At 40.9% G+C, this 25996-nt stretch overlaps 1 protein-coding gene across 1 annotated transcript; it reads right to left on the reverse strand.

Annotated features, from left to right (window-relative positions):
* Positions 1-2352: 2352 nt before the first annotated feature.
* On the reverse strand, positions 2353-25435 carry ANXA5 (annexin A5). Its single transcript, XM_044428948.1, has 13 exons — positions 25300-25435; positions 24835-24876; positions 18814-18898; positions 17189-17283; positions 16762-16875; positions 11561-11651; positions 11219-11298; positions 10707-10763; positions 7461-7554; positions 6072-6167; positions 5555-5613; positions 4430-4552; positions 2353-3499 (listed from the first exon to the last, which is right to left on the reverse strand). The coding sequence occupies exons 2-13, from the start codon at positions 24841-24843 to the stop codon at positions 3437-3439; spliced, it is 966 nt and encodes a 321-aa protein (XP_044284883.1). The 5' UTR covers positions 24844-24876; positions 25300-25435; the 3' UTR covers positions 2353-3436.
* Between the last annotated feature and the right edge of the window lie 561 nt (positions 25436-25996).

The raw sequence follows: 25996 nt of genomic DNA on the forward strand, positions 1-25996 counted from the left end.
GGGCACTCCAGAAAGAGACACTTCTCAAGAACTCCTAAGTTAGTAGCATGACAGATCACTCTAAAAAGATAAAAGATTTCTAAGTATGGGGAACTGAGATAGAAGTGCTGTTCCAGCAGCTAGCAAATCTCAGTTGAAGGCTTGTATAGGTCACACTCAGTTACAGCTGCAAACCACTAGAGTTTCTCTACTTCCAGGAAAATTCAGGAGTACCTCAAAAATTGAGTTATCCTGACCTAAACATAATACTAGCAGACAAATAGACTGCATATTCAGGAAAACTCTGCATATTCAGAACCTATTTTATATTGCATTGCATGCATGCTTCATTCTCATGCTTCACTATAAAACCATCTTAGGGTTCTCAACAATGGCAGGACAGGACCTTATAATAATTAGCCTCTTGGCTGCTTTCTGTATTGTTATAAATTACCTGCCAGGTCACTTTATTACCTGGTTAGTCAGCATGTCATCCAAAGGGTCCCTTGCAGCACTGCCATTTTGGGGTCTCATCAAAAGCAGGCTAAGAAAACCAGTAGGATGTCCTGTGAACATTTTGAAAACACTGGAGGAGTAATCACTGGAAGAGGATCCTTCTGTCCTTAATGAGATGGCTCCGAATGGACAGGTTTCTGGAAGGAGATAGTCAGTTGGTAGAAATGGCCTGGAAACTTAATAGGGAAGCAATATCTGTGCTTGAGTATTTCCTCTATGAACCACCACTTTATGTTCAAGTTTTATCTTCATAAATAAATTCAGGCATCACAACATTCCATAGGCTTTTGTGACCCCCTTTCCAAAGACACAGAATAGGGGTGAGTGCTGTCCTACCACTCAGATGTGAGGTGCACATGTGTAACATATAGCCTTATGCTTTAATATTAGTTCCGTATGAAAACAAATACAGACTCTCCATAATTTCCTGTTCTACCCTTAGAAAGTTGTTAGAGAGTGCTCATAGTCACTTAGCGTATTTCAGAATCTAAGCTTGTCTTCCATGCCACTACTCTAGATATTTCTCCATTCAGTTTCTCCTCAAATTGAATGAAAGGATCTTTAGAAAACAAAGGGCTTCTGGGAAGAACAGCGCCCTTGGTAGAAATCATTCCTGTAAACAAGACAAAAGTCAGCCCAGGCACAGAAACTGCTGGACAATGTTGAAATCTGGTAGAGAATAGGTCTCATTAGTCAGGTTTTGGGAGCATTCAAATGAAAGCTGATTTTGAGAGGATCAAATTGCAGCTTTTTAAAATAGCCTACACTTGGAACATAAACAGCACATCCTCTACAACTCTGAGAACATTTTGGCCTTCAGGAATGGGTGAACGTGTAATTCAATCCAAAACATTTGCCCTGAAACATCTGCCAGCAATACTGGCAAAGCTTTGTGTTCTTTTGTGACTTTGCAATGGTGCTGCGGTCTCTCCTATAGTGTTTGCAAGCATAAACCGTGCACTTCTGCTGACCTGACTTCCAGCTCACCTTCTTGAAAAGAAAAGCAGCATCCAATTCCTATTTACTGCAAAGCAAGTCCCACTGAGATCAGCGGGCCTCACTCCTTGATAATTGGGCCCATAACTGCAGCTTGAGATGTTTTAAACTTCCTGTCCCCTCATGGACTGATGTGAGCTGCAATCCTAAACACTTAGAGGAAACTATGTAGGACTATTGTAGATTCCTTTGCTTAAGAACCAGATTGAGATTCCCATATTGTGTCAAACATCTGCCAGTGCTTCTCAGAAGCACTTGAGTCAAAAAAAAAGTCATGATAGAAGCAGCTAAAACTTCAAACTATTAACTGGAATTAGGCCATAGTTTGTGCAGAGAGAGGGCGATGCATCCTGCTATGACAGGCCACAACTGCACAGAAGGAGCAGAACAATTGGGCACATAGTTTAGTATCTTTAAACCGGCCAAAAGAAAAGCAAAACATGCAAGCATGTTTCTAGTCATGAAGGAGGGTGAAGATACACTTGTATGAAATGTAAAGGCAATGTCTAGTGAAATTACAAAAGTGAGGATTGCTGGGAGGTGTAAGTAGCTTCTTTCACCTATTCTGTTGTTAACTAGTAGCTGTATATTACTCGCCAGAATCAGGAGCAGTTTGCCTTTGTATGCCAGATGCCGAGAAACATGAACAGGAGGGTGCCACTGGACATGTCCTGCTTGTGGTACTTTGCACTCCTCTTATGTCACCCTCCTCTTACGACAAAACTGGAAGAAATTATGCAAAGTAAAGGAAATGGGGAGGGTGGAGAGGGATCTGAAAATCACAGCTCCTCAAAATGTCTCTACTTGTATGCGCATTTTATTGGTCCTTTACTGTACTGAATGAACAAGTCAATCATTTAATAGGTTTGTATTTCTTTTTTATTAGCACCAAATTGTAGAGTACATGGAGAAGGTTCATGCATAGTTCACAATTTCAAAGCCATTAGCAAAAGCTATCTTCAAACTGCTACAAATGATGTGTAAAACTCTAGTTAAGAAAAAAAATAGCTTTTAGTTCTTGGAATGTAGTTCATGTTTATTTTTCAAAACAAAGAACAGTACTTTGAGTTTCCTGCCTATTTTATAAACAAAAGAAAGGTACATTTATATAAGAGGCACTTTTTGTGAATTTCTTTAAGTTGGGAATGTATATATAAGAGGTTGGATCCAAACTAAGTCACTCAGTTTAAATCCATTGCATTAAATCATAACTAAAAGCCAAGACAGACATTAAAGATGTAGTTAAGAGCTACGACTTTTAAAATTGTTTACTCTAGAGTAGATGGAGGGAGCCCAACCTGGATTAGAACATAGTATGGAGTTTCAAAAGGCTTTAACTTTTTCCCACTGCAATGGACCCAATCCAAATAGGAGAACCACACCTGCAATTTCTCTTGTGAAATACAAAACCACTTGTTTTATGGGTCATTACTTTGCAAAATAAAGTACAGGCACAGGAGGCCCAATCCAGATCAGGCCCTTAAGGGACAGAAAAGGTTAAAGCTGGATTAGGTCATGTGACTCTATTGTAAAAATGGCCTTTATACATTTTATAGCATGGCATATATAACCAGTCTTTAAAGTGGTGTCTGTTTTGGCCCCCGTTTGTCCCATTGTTTTTAGTGAGGCTTAAGTGCAATTATTTTTGTCTGGACCCTGCCCAGCTTGAATTTTAAGAGAAGACTGTATGTTAACATTCTTGCATAAACAACCAAATTAAAAGAAAACAGGCAAATTCCCTGGTAAGGAGTGCCAATCCAATAGGGGTTTGGATATAGATCTCAACAGGAAGTGTTCCTATATCATTTTACTACAGATATGCACGTCACTCTTGCAGTAAGATTGCAAAGGCAGCAGCGGGTCTAAATGCCCCTGGCTTAGCCATACAGGAGGAGGGAGGCACAAAGCAGGAGGTAAGATTCTGTACTCCACGTCACTGAAGAGGTTAGTCATCTTCACCACCACAGATGAGCAAAAGGCCTTTCCTGTAGTCGCCAGAAGTATCCTTCTACAAATCAGAAAACAGGGAATGAGTCAGGAATGACTCCAAGAGAAATTATTGACAAAAGGCAGCTGTTCCACCCCTGAAATGACTTTGTATGACTTTCTACTAGCAAGGCTATTTGGTTTTTGCAGAATATCAAAAATCTGTGAAGCAAAACCAGTTCTACTTATCTTCCACTTGCATAAGCTAATCATTACAAAAAGGATTCAAAGAAGTTTGCTAGAGCTATCCATTATAAAATTCTATTTCCAAGATAAGATGCTCACTACACAAATCAATTTAATGTAGCACATACTTTGGTGGCCTACCTGCTTCATGACTGTGGACTGAGCACATGTTTCCTATGTTGGTCCTAGTTAGAATGGACCCAAATGAATTGGGCTTAATCTAGACTAATATTGGCCTCAAGCCACTGGTAGGAAGTGAACTTGTTTTCCCTATTAGAAAATGTTCGTTCATTATAACAGTTCTTGGAAAGAAAATCACATTTCTTGGACAATTACAAAGAAATGATTCCTTATCTTAACAGAAAAGGCCACGTGAGCCAGCAATGTGCCATTCAAACAAGAGAATGAAGGGAACTTGCTTTTGTGTGCGATCCAATCCGGGACACTGAGGGTTACAGGCATTCAATGCAGGGCAGGAGGAGCACGGAGGCAAGGGGCACTTCTTCATGCTCATTCTGTGCTGCAAAATACTTAGATGGCCAGCCAGCTTCTGCTGCCTAAGCATCAAGCTCCAGAGTGCAAGGGAGCCATTGGTGTACTTGATACTGTGGTGGCACGGGGCTCTTCCCTTTTCTGAGATATCTGTGACCTCAGGGAAGCAGTTGGTACACTTTATTCCACACTGGCTACAGTTGGGGGAGGGAGGTGCTCCAACCTCAGAGTGATTCTCTGAGGTAACGCTGTAGCTGTCCAGCATGAGGCCCACCTGAATGACATGGTACAAGGTTTTGGCAAAATCCCTTCGGAATGCCTTCCTGATGTCCAGCAGATCAATTTCACTCCTTGAAACCATGATTCTGATCAATGTATCATCATCCGTGCCTGCTCCCTGGAAAAACAAAAAGCAATCTATTTCTAAAAATGCATTAAGACCACAATCCAGTCAAAGGTTAAACACTTCCCAATACCATTGCTTAGTTCTTCCTGCTAAAGTCAGTGAGGGGAAAAAAAAACTTCAGGTCTGAATTTTTAAACAAGGCACTAAGCAAAGAATGTATAAAGCTGTTTAAGAATGTTACGCAGGATACTTATAAATATTAAATATATTTCAAGAATTTATATATATTTTAAGTCCTCTTTCTAATTTAGGCTGCAGATCTCAAGAAAGCATAGGGAGAAATTGCTGTCTCTTTCATAGTTGTGTTTTTATTTTTTTAATACATACTGTTGTATTTTGTAATTAAGATCTTGTTTTTAATCTATATCATTGCTAGCTGTCTTGAATGCCATTTTGGGCGGAAAATAGGGCAAGCTAAATAATCTGTGTGTGTATGAACTGATTTGTTTGCAAGCTTCAGTGCTGGTACTGGCCTGATCCTGTACTCACAGGCACCCTTTTTCTGCATTTAGAAGTCCTTTTCCAGAGGTCCCCTTTTGTACCTTAGGGATTTCAACAAAATCACATCTCTGAAATATATCCTGTAAGCTAAAGTTTTGCCTGTCCCTTATACTCTTAGGGTACCATAGCTCAAGAGATATATATGTCTCATTCCTTCATCCAGGACCACCCATCAGTCAATACCTTATTCTGGTTTTGAAACTTCTGAATGCTCACATAAATCTGGCATTAAAAGGACTAGAAATCCAGCCTTTTGCCACTGGCAGTTTGTTTCAGCTCTGCATTTGGTGCATCTTCTTTCTCATAGATTTCAAACAGTAAATTAAGGCCAAAATCACACATACCTAGGAGTAAGTCCCATGCATAGATTGGGCTGTCAAGTAGCCAAAATGTTCGCTTCCAGGAAAATGAGCCAAACAGGGTTAACTGTGGACTGCCTGAATTGCACACTTGGTGCAAATGAATATAATGGTGGTAAGATAAAGTACTCACTTTCACTGAGCGAAAGAGTGATTCAGCAAAGTACGCAGGAACGCTTCGGATACTCTTCACTAGGGAACAAAAACAATGCATTTGAATTTGAAAATGCAGTGGAAACATTACTTCGACCTAATGGCAACATGTGTCATACAAATGACATTCATTCACTTTCTGGCAAAAAAATCAGAATCAGAAATTGAAGCCATATAATAAATCATATTCAGAGTGGAACTCAGACAAGACAAAACAATGACCCAGGCTGCAATTCTATGTACAGCCAGCTGATAAATCCCTGGAAATGCAGAGGGATTACATCCCAGCAGATGTGCGCAGGTTCATACTGCTACTTCCATGAGCAGTCAGAAATCTGCAATTCATGTCAACATGTTCATCTTCTCTGTAACATCATTTTTCAGGTTCTTAATAGGATAATCAATATACCATTGTATCTCATTTTCTTCCTCCAGCCTCCCCACCCCACCCCTGAGCTTGCCTGTAAGTCTTATTAATTGAAAGGACTGCCAGTTACCAGTTGCAAGAAGGAGTTTCTCTAGTGCACCAGATGTTTCACGATCGATGCTTTCTTCAATCTGGAAGCCAGAGATCGTCATGTATTTGTCAAAGACTGGAAAACCAAAATAGATATATGGCAATTATGTCTACTTCATTATCTATTTATAAGAGGCCTGTAAAACAGAATTTCTAGGTGTTTTAAAAGCAAACAGTAAAACACAAGATTTAAATACAGAGCAATACAAAACCAATACAAATATCAATTCAAAAACTCACCCAATAAAAATGCAATGCAAAATCAACCCAATAAAAATGTTTTTAATGTGGAGTAGAAATCAGAGCCACAAAAAGGCCTAGAAGAATAAAAAAGTAATCTAATCTGGCAACAGAAAGAAAGCCAAGTTAGCACAGTTGAATTTCCCTGGAGAGAGCATTCTATAGCTGGTGGTCACCACCAGGAAGGTTTCAGAATGAAGGGACACAAAGACAAGGCACATTTCTCAACATATGAGTATGGACATGGCACAGTCCTAATAAATCCAAACATTTAGAAAAGGGGTGAGGAACCTCTTTCAGCCAAAGCACCAAATTCAATTTTGGAGAAGATCTTGAGGACTGCAGTTGGAGCCAAAGTCAAAAGGAGCGCTACCAACATATTTTAAACTTAAAATTCTTATTGCCGGTAACTAGGTTTTAAGGCAGCCATTTCAAGGTTTAGAAAAAGGAAAAAGACCGTGCAAAACCTGAAAAGCTGCCAGATCAGCAGAAGAAAAGGGGTGTGGCCTTTTGGAGAATCCTCAGGTTGTTGGATTTGGTCTCAGGTTCTGAACCATGGATTCAGAAAAACACATATGGTACAGTCCTCCCAGAACCAATGTGCTTCAGAGTTAAGGTGGAGGACTGCATATTGTTGTATTCCATCACATCTTGTCAGTGGGTTAGGGTTGGCTCTACCTCTGGTAAACTGAGGGAAATCTACTTATGTAGATTATTGTGGTTGTATTTGTATTGCCAAGAAGGGAGGAAGCTACTTGATAGGCATAGTAGTCATGTAATGAGCAGAGCTGACTGGAGCCGAGGGTCAGACTAGATGGCCCAGGAGGTCCCTACGGTCTCTCTCTCTTTCTCTGTTTACTTGTGGAATTATCTGCCTCAGGTGTGCACCTGTGGATATTTTCCTTTAAAAGATAAGAGAGGAAATGCAACAGATATCATCACTGAGTCTGTCACAGATACATTCAGTGGCAAGTCTGGAATCATTACTGTGTGAAATGGTCCTTAGAGATAGTAGAAGTGGATAAGAGATGCAGCTCCAAGCAGAGAATCTTATGTAGAAGGCTTAGGGTGAACACTGAGTGAAACCCAACAGATGAACTGATTAACAGGCATTAACACACTTATTCACCTCTCCTCAAGTGAGCCACACTTCGAGTACCCAGGATTGTGATGAACTTTTCTTCATTTGTTCCCCATTTTAGTTCACCAGCTCGAAAGAGTTCCTGTTATAATCAGAAGTAAAAACAAAGTTAAGTTTCATCTCCGTAACGCAGATATGAAAGTTTTTCTGTTTTCTGAATAAAGCCATCAGAGGTGAAAATACTGAACAGCAAAGCAGTTCAAGGTATAATCCTGTGCATAGGTAGACAGAAAAGTCACTACAATTCCCAGCATGCAGAGTTATAGGACCTTTTTTCTGCCTAAATATACACAAGACTGTGCCTTATGAAGTTGGAACAGACTTAAAATGTAACTGCATTCCATATTGCCAGATAACCTTTGAACTCTCTCTTACACAACTAGCACTGCTGCTTTTGTTCATTTGGGGGCTTCCACACAGCTCCCATTTTACAATATCTGTTCGCTCTTCCTCCCTGGCTAGCAGGCTGACACAGAAGGTACAGATCATGTTTGCCAAAACTCTAAATTGATGGTATCTGCAGAGTCAAGTTTCAGTGTACCTGCAAATCATTTTTTTCTAATTACCTTATTTTTCGCTCTATAAGACGCACTTTTCCGCCCCTCAAAAGTAAGGGGAAATGTCTGTGCGTCTTATAGAGCGAATATGTGTGTGCAGTAAGTCTGTCAGATGTGCAGCATGGTGTGCCCGACGCCCGGGACATGTAATACCACTGCTGGGATGCTGCTGGCCCGCCTGCACCACCTGGCCGGCATGTTCTCGGCACGTGCTCGGTGCACCCTGCTTCGCCCCCCGCCCCAGGTGAGCTTCCTGATAATCACAGGTCGGTGTGTGTTTTCAAATGGCAACCTGTCTTTTAATGAAGCCCATGGGGAAGTGATGGGGAATGTTCCTGTGATTATCAGGAAGCTTTCCATGGATCAGAACGGTGCCTGTTTTATTAAGTTAATAGAAGGACCAATATCTGTTAGTTGATCAGACACATTTTTTTTTAGGATCAGTGGATATCTGAACAGCATTACCTTTGTGTATGAAGTTTATTCTTCAAAGGCTACTTAGTCCGCTGTGTGTTTGATTTACCGTACAATATCTCATTTTTTTGTCAGAAGTTTTTTTCTATTATTTACTAGTAGGGCAGCGTGGACATTACTGGCTTTTTTAGATTTGTTATTGAATTGTCTGCAGCAGCTCTTGTATAACTGGTGTAGACTGTGGATTCCTTCAATAATTCCACTACTGATTAAAAAAGTGATGTCAGTGATTGTGAGCAACAGAGCTTCATAAATTCTGACTCTAGCGATGATGAGTTCTATGGGTTCAACGAAAACTAGAAGAGTACTCGAACTTTAAAGTCTCTCTTTTGTTAATGACAGTGATGATGGTTCTTAATGCCACTGTTGACTGCGGTTCACTTTACAAGGTTGAAATACGGTATTACTGTATTCTGTTACAGGTTATTAAATAGTTTAGTAAACCATATGATTCAGAATATTTTTTTTCTTGTTTTCCTCCTCTAAAAACTAGGTGCGTCTTATGGTCAGGTGCATCTTATAGAACGAAAAATACAGTACACCACAGGGGGAAATGCCATTTGCCATTTATTCAGAATGAATGAGGCGTTCCAATAAGTGGCAAAATGCATGGCTGGCTTTGGGTGAGCTGTTTTCAAGGGGCAACCATTCTTGCAATAAAGATTACTCCCACATTTCCAACCTAGAATAATATGGCCTTTCAAAGGAAATCATTAAGTAATCCATTGCCACTTAACTCTTCCATCTTTTCTGAACTAGCAGAACCCATTTCTGAAGACCTGCAGTTCCACTTGCTTGTAAGAACAAGAAATTCATGCAGACAGCTCCAACATGCAGTTTAATTTCATGGGAAGAGAATATTACTTAAACCACCGATTAAATTAATGGTCAGCTTTCTTGTTATTTTGCAGAGTCAAATCTGTGGCTTAACTGTAACTAATTCTCATCATGCCTACAGAAGTTAGCATCAAGTTGGCAAGTGTACATCGCACACTTCCTATTATTCTCAAGAAATCTAGCGTGTCAATACTGATCCTACATGCCACTTCCCCTTTTGCTTCCTTTTCTGTATGAAACCTAGCGTTTTCATGCATCTATTGAAAAATTATTTGAGTTGCAAAAGATTTCATGCAAACATCTTATGAGGAATCAGCTAGGATTAATATAATGAATCTCATAGCCAGGCTGATCTAAATTACAGTATGACCTAAGTCATTGTTTAGTTACTAGCCCTCCTTTTTCCTGTTTGGAAACTAACTCAGAGCAGACACAAAAAGGAGAGCCATGGAAAAGGTCATTGCACAGAAACATCTGTTTCTGAAAGATTCCTAAGACAGCTGTGTCTATGTCTGGCAGGATCAGAACTATAATTACTCTGGAACTGCATTACGCAAGCAGTTGTAGTACTCCACCTTCCCTGTAATAATGAGTAATATGGATAGTATGACACATACCAGCCTTCCCCAACTGGGTGCCCTCCAGATGTTGAACATCAATTCCAATCCTTCTCAGCCAGCACAGCCAATGGCTGGCTAGGAATGATGGGCATTTCTGTCCAACACATCCACAGGTGTCACCATATTTTTACAAAAGCCATTTCTCCTTCAACAAATGCCAGATGAAAAGGTCTTCCCAGGAAAACAAAAAAGGAGGATGGCTGCCATTCCAATAGAATTTCAATGTATTTTAGGATTTCCTCAACTCCTTCTCTCCCCCACCCCACAAAGAAACACACACACAGGATTCCCATCCACCACAAAAAATACCCTTGAAATGCCTCCACATTAAACAGCCTAAGAATGAAAACATGACACTCAGAAAACATAGCAGCACATGGCAGGCATATCATGAGTCTGACCCCATGGGTCAGACTAGATGGCCCTGGAGACCCCTTCCGACTCACTCAGTTTCAATGTTTCTAAAGCCATTTGGCACCAGCACTAATCCCAACCAGTGTTTTTTTGCAATATGGTAATTGTGCAACAACAGTATTCTTTATAAACGGGAAAGAAGAATACCTGAAAATCATGGATTCTCAGAGAAGGTTTACCCTCAAGATTCATAATGCACATATAATCACATGGGTTGAAAATATATTTTCCATAATGAAACATACATTTAAGATGAACTCCCACTTGCTTGATCCATTACAAAGCTATTTAAGCACTTTCATGAAAGAAAGGCAAAGGGAGCTGCCACCTACCTGAGCATCTGACTCAACTAGGCTCTCATTAATCGGGCCATCGGGATCTCTGTTAGCCTAAATGGGGTAACAGATTAACATACAAGTAGGTTAATAAAAATATGAATCAAAATTCCTATACTTGTTATAAAAACCAGTGCCATATGATGCAGCAATTTTTGTACCCACACAAAAGTGGGCAACTGTGATATGAATGACGGTGCCCCTTCAATTAGTCTGGTCCTGAACTGTTTTAAGGCTTTAAAGGATCCAAAACAGCACCTTGTCCTCAGAAACACTCCAGTACCCAATGAAGATGATATAGTTATATGATCCCATCAGCTCACCCCCACCAACACTTGGGGAGCTACATTCTGCACCACTCAAAGCTTCCAGATCTTAAAGAGGCAAACACCCACATGCAAATCAGGTTTGGATCAAATTAATCCACATATACACTAGAGTCAAAAAACTATAAAATGAAACAAATTTTCCTCAAATTTTAATTCAAGCCTTGTACCATAGAAACTTACCTGAAGAAGAACTACCAACATCCTCTGATAGTAACCAGATGTGTCTGATGTTATATGCTCTTCTAAGTCGGCTTCATATTCTGCAAAAAACAGAAGACACATCCACCACTGAACAAAATTTGAACTACTTTCATGCAGGAAGAAATTCTAGGTGGCCCCATCCCTACACTTGTACATGGACCCAAAATATGTAAGAACAGCTTTTACAACATACATCTCAGCAAGAGCTGAACTGATAACATATTCTACATATTTTCTGCTCCCCATAGACTAATATCTCACTTTCTCAAAAGGTTCTATCAAATATAGCCATCTTTAAAAGAACATGATGCTATATTTTACCTTCCTGATAAACTTTCTTTATATTCCGGATCTCAGCAGGTGTCCTAGATGCGAGAATTTCAGTTAGGACTTTTTCATCAGTTCCTGCACCCTGCAACCAATGTAATCAGTTGATGAATTATTTCTGCTCAATACACATGGCTAGTAGAACCTACAGATTGAAGTACTGGGAAGAAAAATGTTGTGCTTTTTAGAGCCACTTCTCTATTTTACTATGTAGTAAAATGAAGATTATTCTGCACCAATATTTAATTCTAGAATGGTTCACATAGCATCAGTGTACTTGAAAGAAATCCATAATGCTCAAGACTACCATGTTCTGCTTCTTGAGTATCACATGACTAATAATATATATGATATTGCATAAACAGCATTCATACTGACTCATACAGGAAATCTGTGCAGAGTTAACAACTGAAATAGATGTTTCTGTGACACTATCCCTTTAATAAAACTTAAAAAAAAAAAAAAAACCTCCTCTCCCCCAAAAGACTGCAGAGTGGCTGGTTTTCATTCAAAAAGTATGAAGGTCACCCTTCTATTGTCAGTAATCCTACAAGATGGAAAACTTAGAGCTGTAGTGCAGTGATAAGGAGCCCATAGCATTTCCTTTACCATTCACAGGAAGTCACATACTCGCCTCTACCCTCATCTTTCTTCCTGTCTCTTTTTCCTCCAACAAAGCTTGTAACAGACACAAATAGGAGATGGATTTGAGAGCTTTGCTATTTCGCTAGCTACTACAGACTGATTAATACAAGTAGTAAATATAAGCAGAAAATAGCATATCTGCTAATAATGTAGCTTTTAAAAGAAGTTTCTACTTTGTCATCCAAACTCAGTAGGGTGACTTTCATTATAGGTTGTCAGGAATGGCTGCAAAGCTACTCAAAAGGAAAAGCAAAACATCTTGATACTCACTTTCAGGGTCTCACCAATAACTAACTATCTGCCCACCTATGTTGAAATGGCACTTGGGAAAGACCAGCATTCATTTCTCAAGTTGAAAAGAAATCAGTATCTCAAAATTGCACAATTGATTTTGAATTTTTAAAATAAATGCTAGTTCTAATGTTCTTTCTCAAGTAAGCACTTACAACTGTTCAATATGTGGAGTCTTTCCATGGTCAAATTGCTTCAGATGATAAAAACAAAATGGAGCAGGTTTGACAAGGAAAGACTGCATTCAGTCTAATTTGCACACAGCTGCCAGAGATCAAGTGCCTAACTATCAACTGAAAATCACTGGTAAAGCAGAAAAGTGCTGAAAGTAAGGAACCAAAAATGTGGGTGGGGAGAATTACATACACTTGGTAATGCAATTCTCATGATTTTAGGACTTGAACTGACAATTCTCAGTGTACTCCACCTTTTCCACACTTCCGTAAGTAACAAGCTGTTCCAGAAAGAGGAAGGAAAAAAAACCTGGGCATTTTTGACAGCGTAATATACACTGGTTTCAAAGCTAGTAAACAGAAATTTGCATTATACTTCTCTCCATTTACTTTCCAGCCTTGAAATCTGCATATATTTCACTATCAGGAAAAATGTGCAAATTTCACAGAGATTATTTAAAAGCAACCACCTCAGAGGTGCCAGAACAGGACAGAGCAAATGGAGTGCCCTCCCATTGTGGCCCTCAGTCACTCCAAGGCCACCCAGCTGCAAGGGGTTTGTGACAGCTGCCAAGGAACCACAACAAGTGCCAAAACAGGCCACCCTGCAGGAAACAGGGTGAGTTTCTTTAGCACAGCAACGCAGCATGATGGATTACCAGATCATGCAAGCACAGCCGACATGAAATGGACAGCCTGTTCCCACCTGTTCAGTCAATAAATGTGAGACCTATAGTCAAATAAAGCATGTTAAAATTACTGGGGTCTAATGTATGTACTGGCTTATTGTTTACTCCAAAATAAAAATGCTTCTGGCTGAGTGCACAGGAATATGTAACACCAAGGGCAAATTCCTACTATTAGTTTGATTGGTTGGGCAAATGCTGGTTGATTGAATATGTGCAGAAGTTGGCCATGTGATGGAGGCTCAAGTACCTGTTTTACACCACGGGGCTGTTATTCAACAATTTTCAGCAACAAGCTCATTTGCAGAGTCTGGAGCTACAGGCTCATTTACAGAGCCAAGTCTGGAAATCTGAATCTCCACTGAATAATAGAGCAAGAAGGTACGGAAGCAGCAGTGGGAAGAAGTGCTTAAGCTTTCTCTGTTTTATCCCCAGTAACCTCATTTCACCAGGCACATTCTGATCATTTATTTATAAAACCATTTCTAGTCTCTCTTTCTCTCGTCTAAGGCATGGCATTTCGAATAGCTTACATCAACAATTCTTAATGACAAATAAGAGTGCTTCCAGGTGAAGCTTTTATTGTACAAATGCCCTGCTTCATTCACAGAGCTTCAAGCAGCGACATCCAGCTTATAGCCTTCCCATGTTTTCCTACTGTTCCCTCCTTTTAGCACAAGAATACCATTCAAAAAGTTGCAACAGAAGAGCTGCACAAGGTAGTGTGACTGGTAGTGCTAGGATCCTGGTGTCTGGAAGCATCTTAAGAAAACTAATAGAGTGAAGAAGCACAAAAGGCCCAATGGTTTTTCTTTTTGGGGGATGGGTGCCAACTCTCAATGGACAAGATACACACACACACATGCGTGTGCGCACACACACAGTGGTACCTTGGCTCACGAACTTAATCCGTTCCAGGACTCTGGTCATGACCCAAATTGGTTGTGAACCAAGTTAAATTTCCCCTAAGGTTCAATGTAAATAAGGTTAATCCATTCTGTAACTATTTTTTTAATCAGACAAATGTGAAGCAAAGTGGCAAAGAACAACAAAGATTGTGGCCTTCTCCCCACCACCACCACCCCGCACACAAGCACGGCCATCTCTCCACTCCCCCACCCACCACAGCATAAGCACAGATTGCGCCCGTCACCCCTGCAAGCTCCCGTCATCCCGGCACGCTGGGGGCGGGGGGAGAGACAGCGCGATCACAGGCACACTGGGGAAAAGAGAGACAGGTGCAAACTTTGGTGCACTGGGGAGGGAGATGGGTGCAATCTTGATGGAGGGAGATGGCCGAGATCACGGTTGTGCTCCTGCAGGAAAGATGGGCATGATCTTGGCCATCTCCCCCCACCCCACCTCCAGCACAATTGTGGCCATCTCCCCACTCGGGGGGGGGGGGCGGGGAGAAGGCCGCGATCACAGTCGCCACCCAATATGGACCTGAGTCAAAGTTTTTATGAAATTTTTGTTCACGAGACAGAGAGAGACAGAGAGAGAGACAGAGAGACAGAGAGAGAGAGAGAGAGAGAGGGGAGGAGAATATAGTCTGAACAGACACAAAGAGAAGCAGCAAGCCAACTCTTCATTTACAGCCTTCCTAACCTGATGCTGTCTAAATGTGCTGGGCTAAAACCCACATCATCCTTGGCCAGTATTCCCATGCTGCCAGGAATGGCAGCACTTAAAGGCCAGCAACATCTGAAGGGCACAATATTGAGGAAATCTGCTGTAGGAAGTACATTTCAGAACTGCTCCTGAAAAGGCCTGACTGCACCTCCCTATCCGCACACCTAGCAGGATAATGTGCAACGAAGCCTGTCTTGTGTTTATGGCCTCATGGACATGATCATGAAGGTACAATGGTTCTTCAGCTAACCAGGTTCAACTCTGCTATTCACCCTGTGAAGGTTCCAGAAGTTTTTGCAGAGAGGTGAATTCTGAGACTGAAGTACGATGCCAAATATGTAGTCCTGGTCTCAGGGGCAAAGGTGAGCGGCACGGACACCATCAATGGTCGCTTTCATGAGGAGTCTAGCTACACAGATTGATAATATAACCATGATCTTTAATCATTAACACAAAACGTCTGGCAAAAAAAAACCCCTTGCAAAAGGTATTTGTTATCTGAAGCAGGAAGAAAAAGAAATAACATCTTATCAGAACTGCCTTTCCAATTCTTGTCCTTGTTTCTTATCGATTTTTTCACTAGAATCAACATTAAATCATAGGCTTTGCTTTACTCAGCCAGCCCAATAAGTTAAACATCACAGTTCATGTTGCTCCTCCAAATTCCAAACTGAAGAGAAAAAAATCACTATTTGGCTAGATTACAGATCAGTTAAGCCACTCGAATGTTAGCTGTTTACATAACTGAATTCTTCTGTACCAAATGGACACTGATTCAGTGACCGTACCAAATGGGCAGCTCCCAGAACTATCAATTAAGAAATATTGTGCAGCTATTCCATCTTTCCCTCCTTAAAGGATGTTCTGTAGAATGAAACAACAACAACAACAACCCCAACTGGAAAGATAAGAATATTACAAACTGAAACAGACATTATCCATGAACATGGCAGAGTAACTACAGAATGGAAACCTTGTCTCAAAGTATCCTTGGTGGTTCTGTCCCTATCAACTCACTAACAGCAGACTAGTTCAGCATTTTCTGGTCTAAAGGTTCTAGGAATATTCAGATGATTTTTTCCAACCTTGCCCAAGCTCCATACTTAATTTGAAAGATGTTATTAAATGTGTTCAAAGAAAAACTGCAAAGTGTGAACAATCTTACCCAACCTGACACCCTCCAGATGTTTTGAATGTCAACTTCCATCAGTCCGGAAGTAAAATATGTTTTTAGGGCCTTCTTAAAAGCTTGCAATGATGGGACCTAATGCACCCGATGGCAATTTATTTCAACCAGAGATTGACCACTAGTAGAACAAGATGCTGGACTCAACAGAACTTTCTTCTGATGCAGCAGGGCTCCACTTGTGCATTTTTCTAACTACTTCCTTTCACCCTAAGAGCTTTGCACAGAAAGCAGTTACTCACAAGTCAAAGTCAAAGTTGTTAGTAGCCACTGAAAAGAATCCACTGGAAGCAGAACACCATACACAAAGGTTCAATCATAAATTTAACGTACAAGGAGCATTTACACTGAAGGACTCATTGTAACTGTAAAATTCAAGTTGCAGCATGCGCAGCTTTATTGCCCACATGCTACTGGCCAGACATTATATGTTCTTTCTTCAAAAAGCCATTAAAAACGTGAAAATCAGTGAAGTAATTAAAATTAAAGTAAGCACCATAAATAATCAAGTAGATTAATTAACAACAGGAAATCTGATAATGAAGGGAAACTCAGTACTAGAAAAAATAGACCCAATTTTACCTTAATGGCATGCTTCAGTGCATGGGCATCAAAAATCCGGGCAGGTCTCATTAGAGACACCACCAGAGTCTCAAGTTTGCCTGTAAGTTCCGATTTCAGGTCACTGACAAGATCCTATTTGAAAGAAGTAAGAAAGCCTAATTAATAAAAACATGATTTAAACATTTAAATAATTTAAAATTTTAAATTATTTTAAAAATAATTTAAGTTCAAAATTAAATCTCGTATTATCCAAACCAGAACGTAATTAGAATGAACGAAAAGTTCAAGAAGAGTGTGTATCTTGGAGGTCAGGGTTGAAAAGAGAATGTGAAGTAATAAAGAACATGTAAACTCTAGATCAAAATTATTATTCATCACAAAATCCAAATGATATGGATAAGTAAGCACATACACACCAACTCCCAACTCAAAGCAATCACCTTACCCTGCCAAATAAGGTTTTAAAAGACACCGCAATTTCCTGACGTTGAGCATTGCTTCTGCCGGTTAGGATCTTCAGGACTGTATCTTCATCAGTTCCTTAAATTATACAAATTAAATACAGTGACTTCTTGCAAGAAGATGAATATCAACATTTGCAAATTAGTCAACAATCAGATGTTGAAAATAGACTTTATTATGCATCAACGTGCATTTTCCAGCAATCCTTTGTTACTGAGAAAAAACTGTATGCTAGGAGTTGTAGGATTTTTTCTGTCTAAACAAACATAGGCTTGCAGAATAAATAACTTTGCTATCTGCGATCTGGCTTTTTACACTCTACAATCCATTATTTTATTTTTAACACCCTTAGGTAGAAAACACTACTGGAATTATGTATTATTGGTAGGGTTAAACCCTGTTTTTGTCCATGCAATTGTCTGTGCCAAGAGGAATATTTGAGGAGGGTGAAAATTTCATGTCCCCCATTACCTTTTTCAAGCAACCTGTTTCTGGTTGTTTTACCTGATTTACAGCTTCAGCACCATGTAAAAACAAACGCCACAACAAGCTTCTTCCTGTGATAATCCTACTATGGTATTGCATAGGCAACCAATGTTACAACACCAAATCAGAGAGACTATTACCCGCACTTGCCAACAATGCCATATAGTCAATCACATGGCGACACCATGCAGTCAAATTAGAATGAAAGCAATACTTCCTGCTCATTCATTGTTTGAATGAACAAACATTTTGCCCATTTTATTAGGGACCCCAGAGTAATAAATCAAAATGGGGCATTCGTTTCACAGGTGCACACATCCTCATGAAACGTTTTGACCTTTCCCTCTCCATTTTGGCTTAGCCCTCAAGAGCTACATGTTTGGCAGAGAGCTCTGTTTTCTCTTCTGGACTTTACTTAACCTCTATTCATCAGTAGTTACATAAGCAAAAGTTAAGACGACAAACTGAAAAGATCATTAAAATTTCAAGAATGCCAATAAAAAACCTGGCCAATTATTAATCCATAACCCCAAACAAGAGTTCCATTGTATTCTGAAAAATTCTACACAGTGATTGAATTCTCAATCAAGTATTAATAGTTCTTCTTGTAGTAGCATTCATGAAAACTGAGTGATCACTATTCTCAATACATCATCTTAACTTTCTTATGCTAATTATCAATTTACGAATACTACATCAAAGAACCAGTGTAGTATGGTGGTTAGAGTATTGGATTCAGTTTCCAGCACTTAGGCTTCACGAAACCTAATAATAATAATAATAATAATAATAATAATAATAATAATAATAATAATAATGGGAAAGAAGCAAGAACCAAACCATGACCCAAATTTACTCAATATGTAAGTAACACACTTTCTAACCTGATTCAGAAGTTCACCTCATATGCATGAAGTGGGGAGTGGATCAGAATTCCATATAATGCAGAGTCTCTCCACTGGAGAAGCTACTTTTCTTTTGCGTGGAAGGTTGTTGGGATGAGTAGTGAGGATGTCACAGGAGGAACAGGGCCAACAGACTGATCCTCACTTCACCCTTCACATATGGAAGGGCACAAACTTCTGAATAGGAGTTCCAGTTTATAAGACAACTAATGCTTACCCAAGCCTTTCATTGCCTTACGAAGGGCCTCAGCATCTGCTCTGGCATCAAAGCCAGGGAAGTCCTTCACGGTACCTCTTGTGTACTAGAAGAAAAATCACACTGCTTTAACAAACTGCAGTTTGGTCACACTAGCCAAATCAAAGGCCAATTCAGGGTACATTGGCCTTATGCCTGGAACCATGAAAATTATGTGTCCATGACTACCAACAGTTTGCCAAAAAGATCTGGCCCAATTCATTCCTTATAACAGGACTAGAATATACTGAGCAGAAATGTGTTTTTGCAATAGAAAAGCTCATGCACAAGCATCTACCTATCCTAGGTTGATATAGTGAGGCCAGAGTCGGGCAGGGCAGGGCTGGGGAGCTGAGTGTAACTGACATGCATATTAGAACCATAAAAACATAGAAATGGAGAGTCAGAAGGGGACCCTGGGGCCATCTAGTCTGACCCCCAGCTCCAGCTGGCTTCACTTATGACATGCCCACCATGGGCATATCCTTCATGAATATTGTCATATCCTTTCCATTGTTAGGATCTGGATACATAAAGAGGGCTCCAAGTTAAAACTAATTTCATAATCCTCTTCTCCAGCTTGCTTTAGAATTTGACTAATCAACAGATTATTGCAAACTAACTAGGGACATATGCTAGCTGGAGCATGCAGGGAATTGTAGGACATTTTTCTGTCTAAACATAAATAGGATTATTCCTTAATTTAAAATAAAAATAAAAAGGACATTACATGTACAGTAGTCTTCTTAGTCACCTTCTCTTTTAACCCTTCATTAGTTTATATTACAAGGATACATGTAGCACTTACAACATTACAATTGGGAAGAAAATCCAGATTATTCATTATTCAAATTGGAAGTTTCCTACGGTACCCTATGTAGCCGGAAAGGCTTACGCAGAGTTTGTGTGGGTGCTATGAACCTGATGCCTAGATCTTATCACGACATGAATATTGGAAAATTCAAACAGTGTTGTGCTTTTTTGGTGTAGTGGGGAGATATCACATGGGAGGGAAGCATACAATGACGATGATCAATCCAGCATGCAGCATGTTGCAATAAATTCGCACTCATGCACAAATAATCCCCATTGAAAACTTTTTATCATCTGCGGATCTCATCTCACAAGTACATGCATGTTCCGCTTGGTAATGCACATCCTTCAGGTAAAAGAGACAGTAGAAGTGATTAAGATACAGTAAGCTATAAGATTTTTCAAGAGAAAGGCCCAGATGTTTCAGATCTGGCTGCCTCCTCACTGGAAAACTGCCAGTCAGCCAAAAGTGTCATTCTCCAGGACATCTGCCATGATGTAAACTATAGCCTGGTTCACATACAGCAACACAGAGTACAAGCTATTATTGACTCATGGGTGGTCCTAATGCACAAACATTATATCATGGTTTAACTTTGCTTTTTAACTACAAACAACCCAAACTTCCCAACACAACAAGAAATTGTGGGTCCTTTGATTGTTATGCGTAACAACCTATTGTTAAATAATAATTGAGGTTTCATACATAATGGTAACTGAGGAATCAACAGCAAGCCTTTACCAATATTCAACAAAGAGGTTGAGTTGTCATTATGTGCAAACCAGGTCAATGTAAATAAAACTACAGGGAGCTGGGGGGGGGGGGTCTACCATCAGGACCTTTGCATATATGTGTTCTAAGGCAAGACAGGGAGCAAAAGGTGTGTTGGGAAAAAGATGGGCTAAGGCAGTATGCCTTCCAGAAATCTTGGACTACAATTCTTCTTAATATGAACAACAGAACAGTAGAATCAGCTGCCTAGTAAGGTCATGGGCTCTCCCATACTAGAGACATTCAAAAAGAAATGAGAGCCATCTGAGTGGGATGGTGTGACTTGTTGTCCTGTAACAGCAGAGGGTTGGCTCCAATGGCCTTCATGGCCCTTCCAATGTTACTCCTCTATTATTCTAAGCATGCAGAGTGGAGCTCGTGGAAGTTGTAGTACAAAATATATGGAGACCTTTAATCTGCTTACTCCAGGACTAAACGTTTGGTGTAAAGAGGAGAGAAAAGAACAAATTAGGACCCAACTAAACATTAAAAAGGACAACATGGATAAAATGCTCAAAAATTTTCCCAGTGTAGGTTTTCTGTTTTATTTTTAAGGAAGAGTTATTATGGAAGTCTTCAGTTTAAGTGGAAATTCCCCAGAGAGGGACTGCTTAATCTTCTCCCCTCCTGCCACTTGTCCACTAAGAAAATGTCTAGCTCTTTTTCTGCCAAATAGAGGGGGAAGTATACAGAGCACTGTGTCTTTCCGTTTCTGTGGGTGGCAAGAGAATAGGCAGCAACAGGGTGGGAAACAATCATGCAACTCCTTCCTTCACAGGGCAGCCTTCTAGAGTTTCTCACTATTTAAAAATCTAAACTAAATACTTGGTCTCTCATGTTCGGTCTACTTTGGCTCTTAGCTGCACCCTCAGTTCCTAAGCAGATACTTTAAGAATCTGTCACTCTTTTTTGCTCTTTTGCAACATTTATTAACTTATTGATTCAATAGCTGAAGTAAATTTCCTAGCAATCTGCTATAGAACACATAAAAGTCTACCCATGGTCTTCTTCAGTGACTGAATCAAAAGATTAAGGTTGCAATGCTATCTAGTTTAGACAGGGAAAAAGTCCTACTGCTCAGGTGAAAGAAGCATAGGACTGCACCCAAAATGTGTGGATATATTCTTCCTGGCTGCATCCAAACTGCTGTTTGGTGGAAAAGTTGCATGACTGCTACACATAACTAACTGTATGAAGCGGTAGCATGATCCACATACTGTTCCAAGAACTCTCATTTACTTTCCGTCATGATGTTGCATTCATACAGTTGGGCCTCATTATTAAGGTACAATATGGGGAGCAGGAAAAGTTTTCGTTTGGACATTGTTCCATTAGCACGCCTGTTTTTATGCTTTAAAATATGTATTAGTTTATGGCCAATTTGTACCACTGCACGTATGTATAATTTGATATAGACACCTTGCTGTTTTCAGTGAAAATTTCATTGGCAGGCGCTATCTCCGGTCATATTTCCCCAAACCACTTTTCCCTGCCCTCATCCCCCAGCACAATGCTTCAAAAATTTTACCCTCCCCCCAGTGTAACCAAAAACAGCAGGCACATGGGAAAATGCACATGTGTACCATGGGCAACAACAGAGCCATTGCACTGTTTCAAGTCTGCCCTGGTCTGAAAAGTTAAGATGTAGGTATACAAGCTACAACCAATTACAGCATGAGGGAAAGCTGTTTTTAAACTGGTTGAAAGGTATGTACTCTTAGGACTACTTCCTAGGGGAGATTCAGATGCTCAACAATACAACGTATTTATAACATATCTGCTATGAAGGTGGTTGTTGTTAGTCACAAAGTTGTGCCCGCCACATCATGATCCCATAGACAACATTCTTCCAGGCTCTTCTGTCCTCCACCATCCCTCAGAGTCCACCCAAGCTCACACCCACTGCCCCAGTGACTCCATCCAGCCACCTCATCCTCTGCCCTCCCCTTCTCCTTTTGCCGTCAATTGTTCCCAGCATCAGAGACTTCTCCAATGAGTTGTTCCTTCTCATTAGGTGGCTATGAAGATACATAATGGTATGATTTTTTTTTCTCTTTATAGGACCTACAAGCAGCAGTCCAACAGAGCTTTGAGCCCACTTTGTTATAAAAAGAACATCCCAGATGCACACTTTGTACCTTACATTTCCTAGTTTCTTCGGCTGACATTTGAACACACACACCCATGTACGTATGCCAGCTGCAAGCGCTGCTATAGAGACAGCTTTGTTAGGAAAGGGAAGTCAGTCAGGTCAAAGAAACTCCTCAAGTTACAAAATAAACCAGGTAAACACTGCAACAGGAAGGTTTTTCTAGACACTTAGAGGATGGTACTGCAAATAATGTGACAGCCATGGTACGAACCTCACAATACCATGGTGTACTGCAGTTCTGTCCCTCTTGTTCCACTTTGAACAACAGAACAAGACCAAGCGTATACTAAGTGCTGGCAACTTTCGTAATAGATCTATCCTGGGCACCTTTGGTAAGACTGCATAATGCTATTCTTTGCTGTCAGCTCCTGTTTATCCATTTCTCATAGCTTTTATATTTTTCAATTTGTTGCAATGAATGTTACAATGATCCAATGGAAGTGATACATGCATTTGTCATGAACAAAAGTGGCCTGGGAAGAACTGAGCAAGGGATGAGCGCAATCCTATACATGTTTATTTGGAAGTAAATCCCATTCCAATGAATAGGAATTACCTGTCAAATAAGAGGTTATAGTGTTGCAACCTTAACAATTTTTCCCCTCTATCATTTTTCTTCCCAGAAGTTACCTTACTTCCCTATCTGTTTGGAAAAAAAGTTAGGAGTCCTGTACTTTTTACCATGAATTAAGAAAATATGGTTGGGCAGGTGAGTTTGAAAGGAGGGTGTTGGCAGGAAGTCTTCCAATTTTATTTTATTTTTAAACTGCAAAACAGCTTTTGGGTGGGGGGAGAGTTGCTTAACCTCTTTCAAATACGGTAGGCCAAAAATCTGGAGGATCCCAACTTTATGCATCCCTGCTGTAGGTGGCTGAAAGGTTGTCCTTGACAACAACTGCTTTTATCGTTTTGAGTCCAAGCTACAATCGTGTCCTGATGTAGCACAAAGCCTATGTTAGTGGGGCAGGGGAGGCTGAAACAACAAAGGGAAAAACATCAAACATTTGTACTGTTGTACACTGCTCCAAAGTTGTGCTCCTCCCAGTCACAACGAGTTTGAAGGAATGTCTTTTTTCACTGAATGTAATAACCTATATCTGACATACCAGTTCTATGACTAGAATGCTAGTTAATGGGTTAGTGGCCCCAGGACATCCCAATTTATAATAAGGCTGTGGTATGTGGGAGGAAGGAAGCTGCTATAATTCTTCAATGCAAATAGTGGCCCAGAGCTACTATTAGCAGTGGAGAGAACTTACAGTCTTAAGCTCTTTAGCCCATCTATTTCCCTCCACCACTAGGTAGCCAGCAGCAGACTTGAAGAAACCTTGCATTAGGGCTGTGATAAGGGCAAAGAGAATTTCCCCTTAATGCCATGCCAATTCAGGTTGTGAAATCCAAGATTTTTGTAAAATTAAAAAGTCTTAGGTGTTCCAGTCACAGAATCTGGTCCTCATTTTCTCTTCCTGCCCACAAGAAGAAAAGCATCTTGCCAAGATATTTTGAATACCTTGAATTCACTTCAAGAATGTAAAGTAAAAAAAAAAAAAATCCTCAAAGTACTTTGTTTTTTTTTTTAATATGAATATAGTGAGCAGGAAACCTGAGCACAGATTATGAAAAATGGAAGCAGGCCATTTTCAACATTTCTTTTGGCCTTTTAACCACTAGAAATGAGCTACACCCACACACAACTGAGTGCAGGAAACGTGGCTAAAAAAATGGAAAAAGTCTGACGTGGATTTCACATGATCAGGATGAGTTCATGCTGCTCCTGATTCAGTCTCTCAAACATCTGGATAGAGGCTGGATTTAGCATTGAGAAATAAGAAAGTCTCAGCAGAAGTGAAAGTCCCCACGCCACAGTCTGTACGCCCTACGTTCCCATTCACGGCAAATCGCCCCCTTCGGCACCACGCAGGGACAAATAAGAATTGGGGAAAGAGTGGAAGATGTCATCCGTGATTACAGAGGACCTAGAATGAATACCGTAATTGCGGGAAAGTTGTTTCCACGGGTATCATTTTAAAAACACCACAATTTAAAGAGGGTATTTGACCACTGAACGAATATTAACTGGCTGATTCTCAACCTGATCTACCTCGCCAGGTTGGAGGGTAAATAAAAGCGCCGCGGTGCCTGCACGTCCGCTCCGAGGGCTGCTAAGTTGGCTCGGGCGCAAATAAATACGTTTCCTGCAAAAAGGGCTGCCTTTGCCCCTAATTTATAATAAGGCAATAAATGGAGAGCGAGAAGTATAACTCACCTTTGCCATGGCTTCAGTGACTGATCAGGCGAAGAAAGCAAGCTGCAAAGGAGCATACAAGAGTATCGGGTTGAGCCGCGGTGCGCTCGAAAGAATGCAGGCAGGTAAGTTACCGGAGCTTCCCAGAAGAAGGCCCGTGTAAACGCGAGAACCCGGAGTAAAACATTCCCGATTCCAGGACACTCCCGCCGGCAGCTACGCCCCAAATCAAGGACGCCCCTGCTTGCCCTGGCTTCTCCTCTACCCGGAGCAGCAGGCCGAAAGAATCTTCTTCCGCGCAACAGCGCTATGACACCGTGCAAGTTCTACGAGTCTTCGGCGTCGATCGAGCATCCTCCTTTCGCCCCCGCTTTTCTACAGACTCCGTCCTTTACCGCCCTCCAGCCTCACGGCCCCGGCTCAGCCTCCAAGCCGCGATCTCGCGCGCTCTCCCGCCCCCCCCCTCTGCCCTCCCCCGGTACTCACCGGAGCTCCCGAGCACACGCGGTGGAGACGCGAACGCAGCTCGCCGCAAATGCAATGGCGGGGAAACGCTCGGGCGCCTCGCTGCCTGCCACGCCCTGGGCTCCGATTCTCGCTCCGGCACCCGCCGACGCCGACTCGGGTCGCCCGCCTCTAGCCACACCCAGCCAGCCGGGGAGGGAGCGAGGGGAGCTCCGTTTCCTCCTGACTTGCGCTGCTGGACTCAGACTTGTGGTTTTTGGTGGTTTTCGATGGGCTCGAAACGACGTTTTCATTTTGGAGCGCCATCGTTGTTATTAATAATAATAAACATTTCTTTCTAGGCTATTATAGTTCTTCTTTTGCTACTATTAACAATGTCTTGTTAGCTATTAATAATAGTATTAACATTCCACTCTTGCAAGGAACCCAAAGCGACTCAGGAAGGCAGATGGAAGTATTAAAGGAAGATGAGATGCAGTGAAGCTGCAGGAATTATTTTCTGCTTTCTTCACTGCAGAAGATACAGAACAGATACCTGTGCTTGAATTAATGTTTTCAGGCAGGAGTTTCATTGCCAAGTCGGGACTAGAACCCGGATCTTCCAAGCCCCAGTACAACACTCCACCTGCTAGGCTACACTGGTCCTTTCAGTATGAAGAATAGGTTCTCTTCCTGTCACCTCATTGCTGCAGCCTGTGCCAACTGCTAAAACCAAGAC

The sequence above is a fragment of the Varanus komodoensis genome, unplaced genomic scaffold, assembly GCF_004798865.1.
Source record: "Varanus komodoensis strain SLA01 unplaced genomic scaffold, ASM479886v1 scaffold2, whole genome shotgun sequence".
NCBI classification, from domain to species: domain Eukaryota; kingdom Metazoa; phylum Chordata; class Lepidosauria; order Squamata; family Varanidae; genus Varanus; species Varanus komodoensis.

Bases quoted from the DNA above. Each gene is read 5' to 3' on its own strand.
- ANXA5 (XM_044428948.1), bottom strand. The intron at 11,299-11,560 runs GTAAAATATAGC...TGTTTTTTGCAG, and splicing joins AAAGAAAGTTTATCAGGAAG to AATATGAAGCCGACTTAGAA. The intron at 10,764-11,218 runs GTAAGTTTCTAT...TACCCCATTTAG, and splicing joins TGTTGGTAGTTCTTCTTCAG to GCTAACAGAGATCCCGATGG.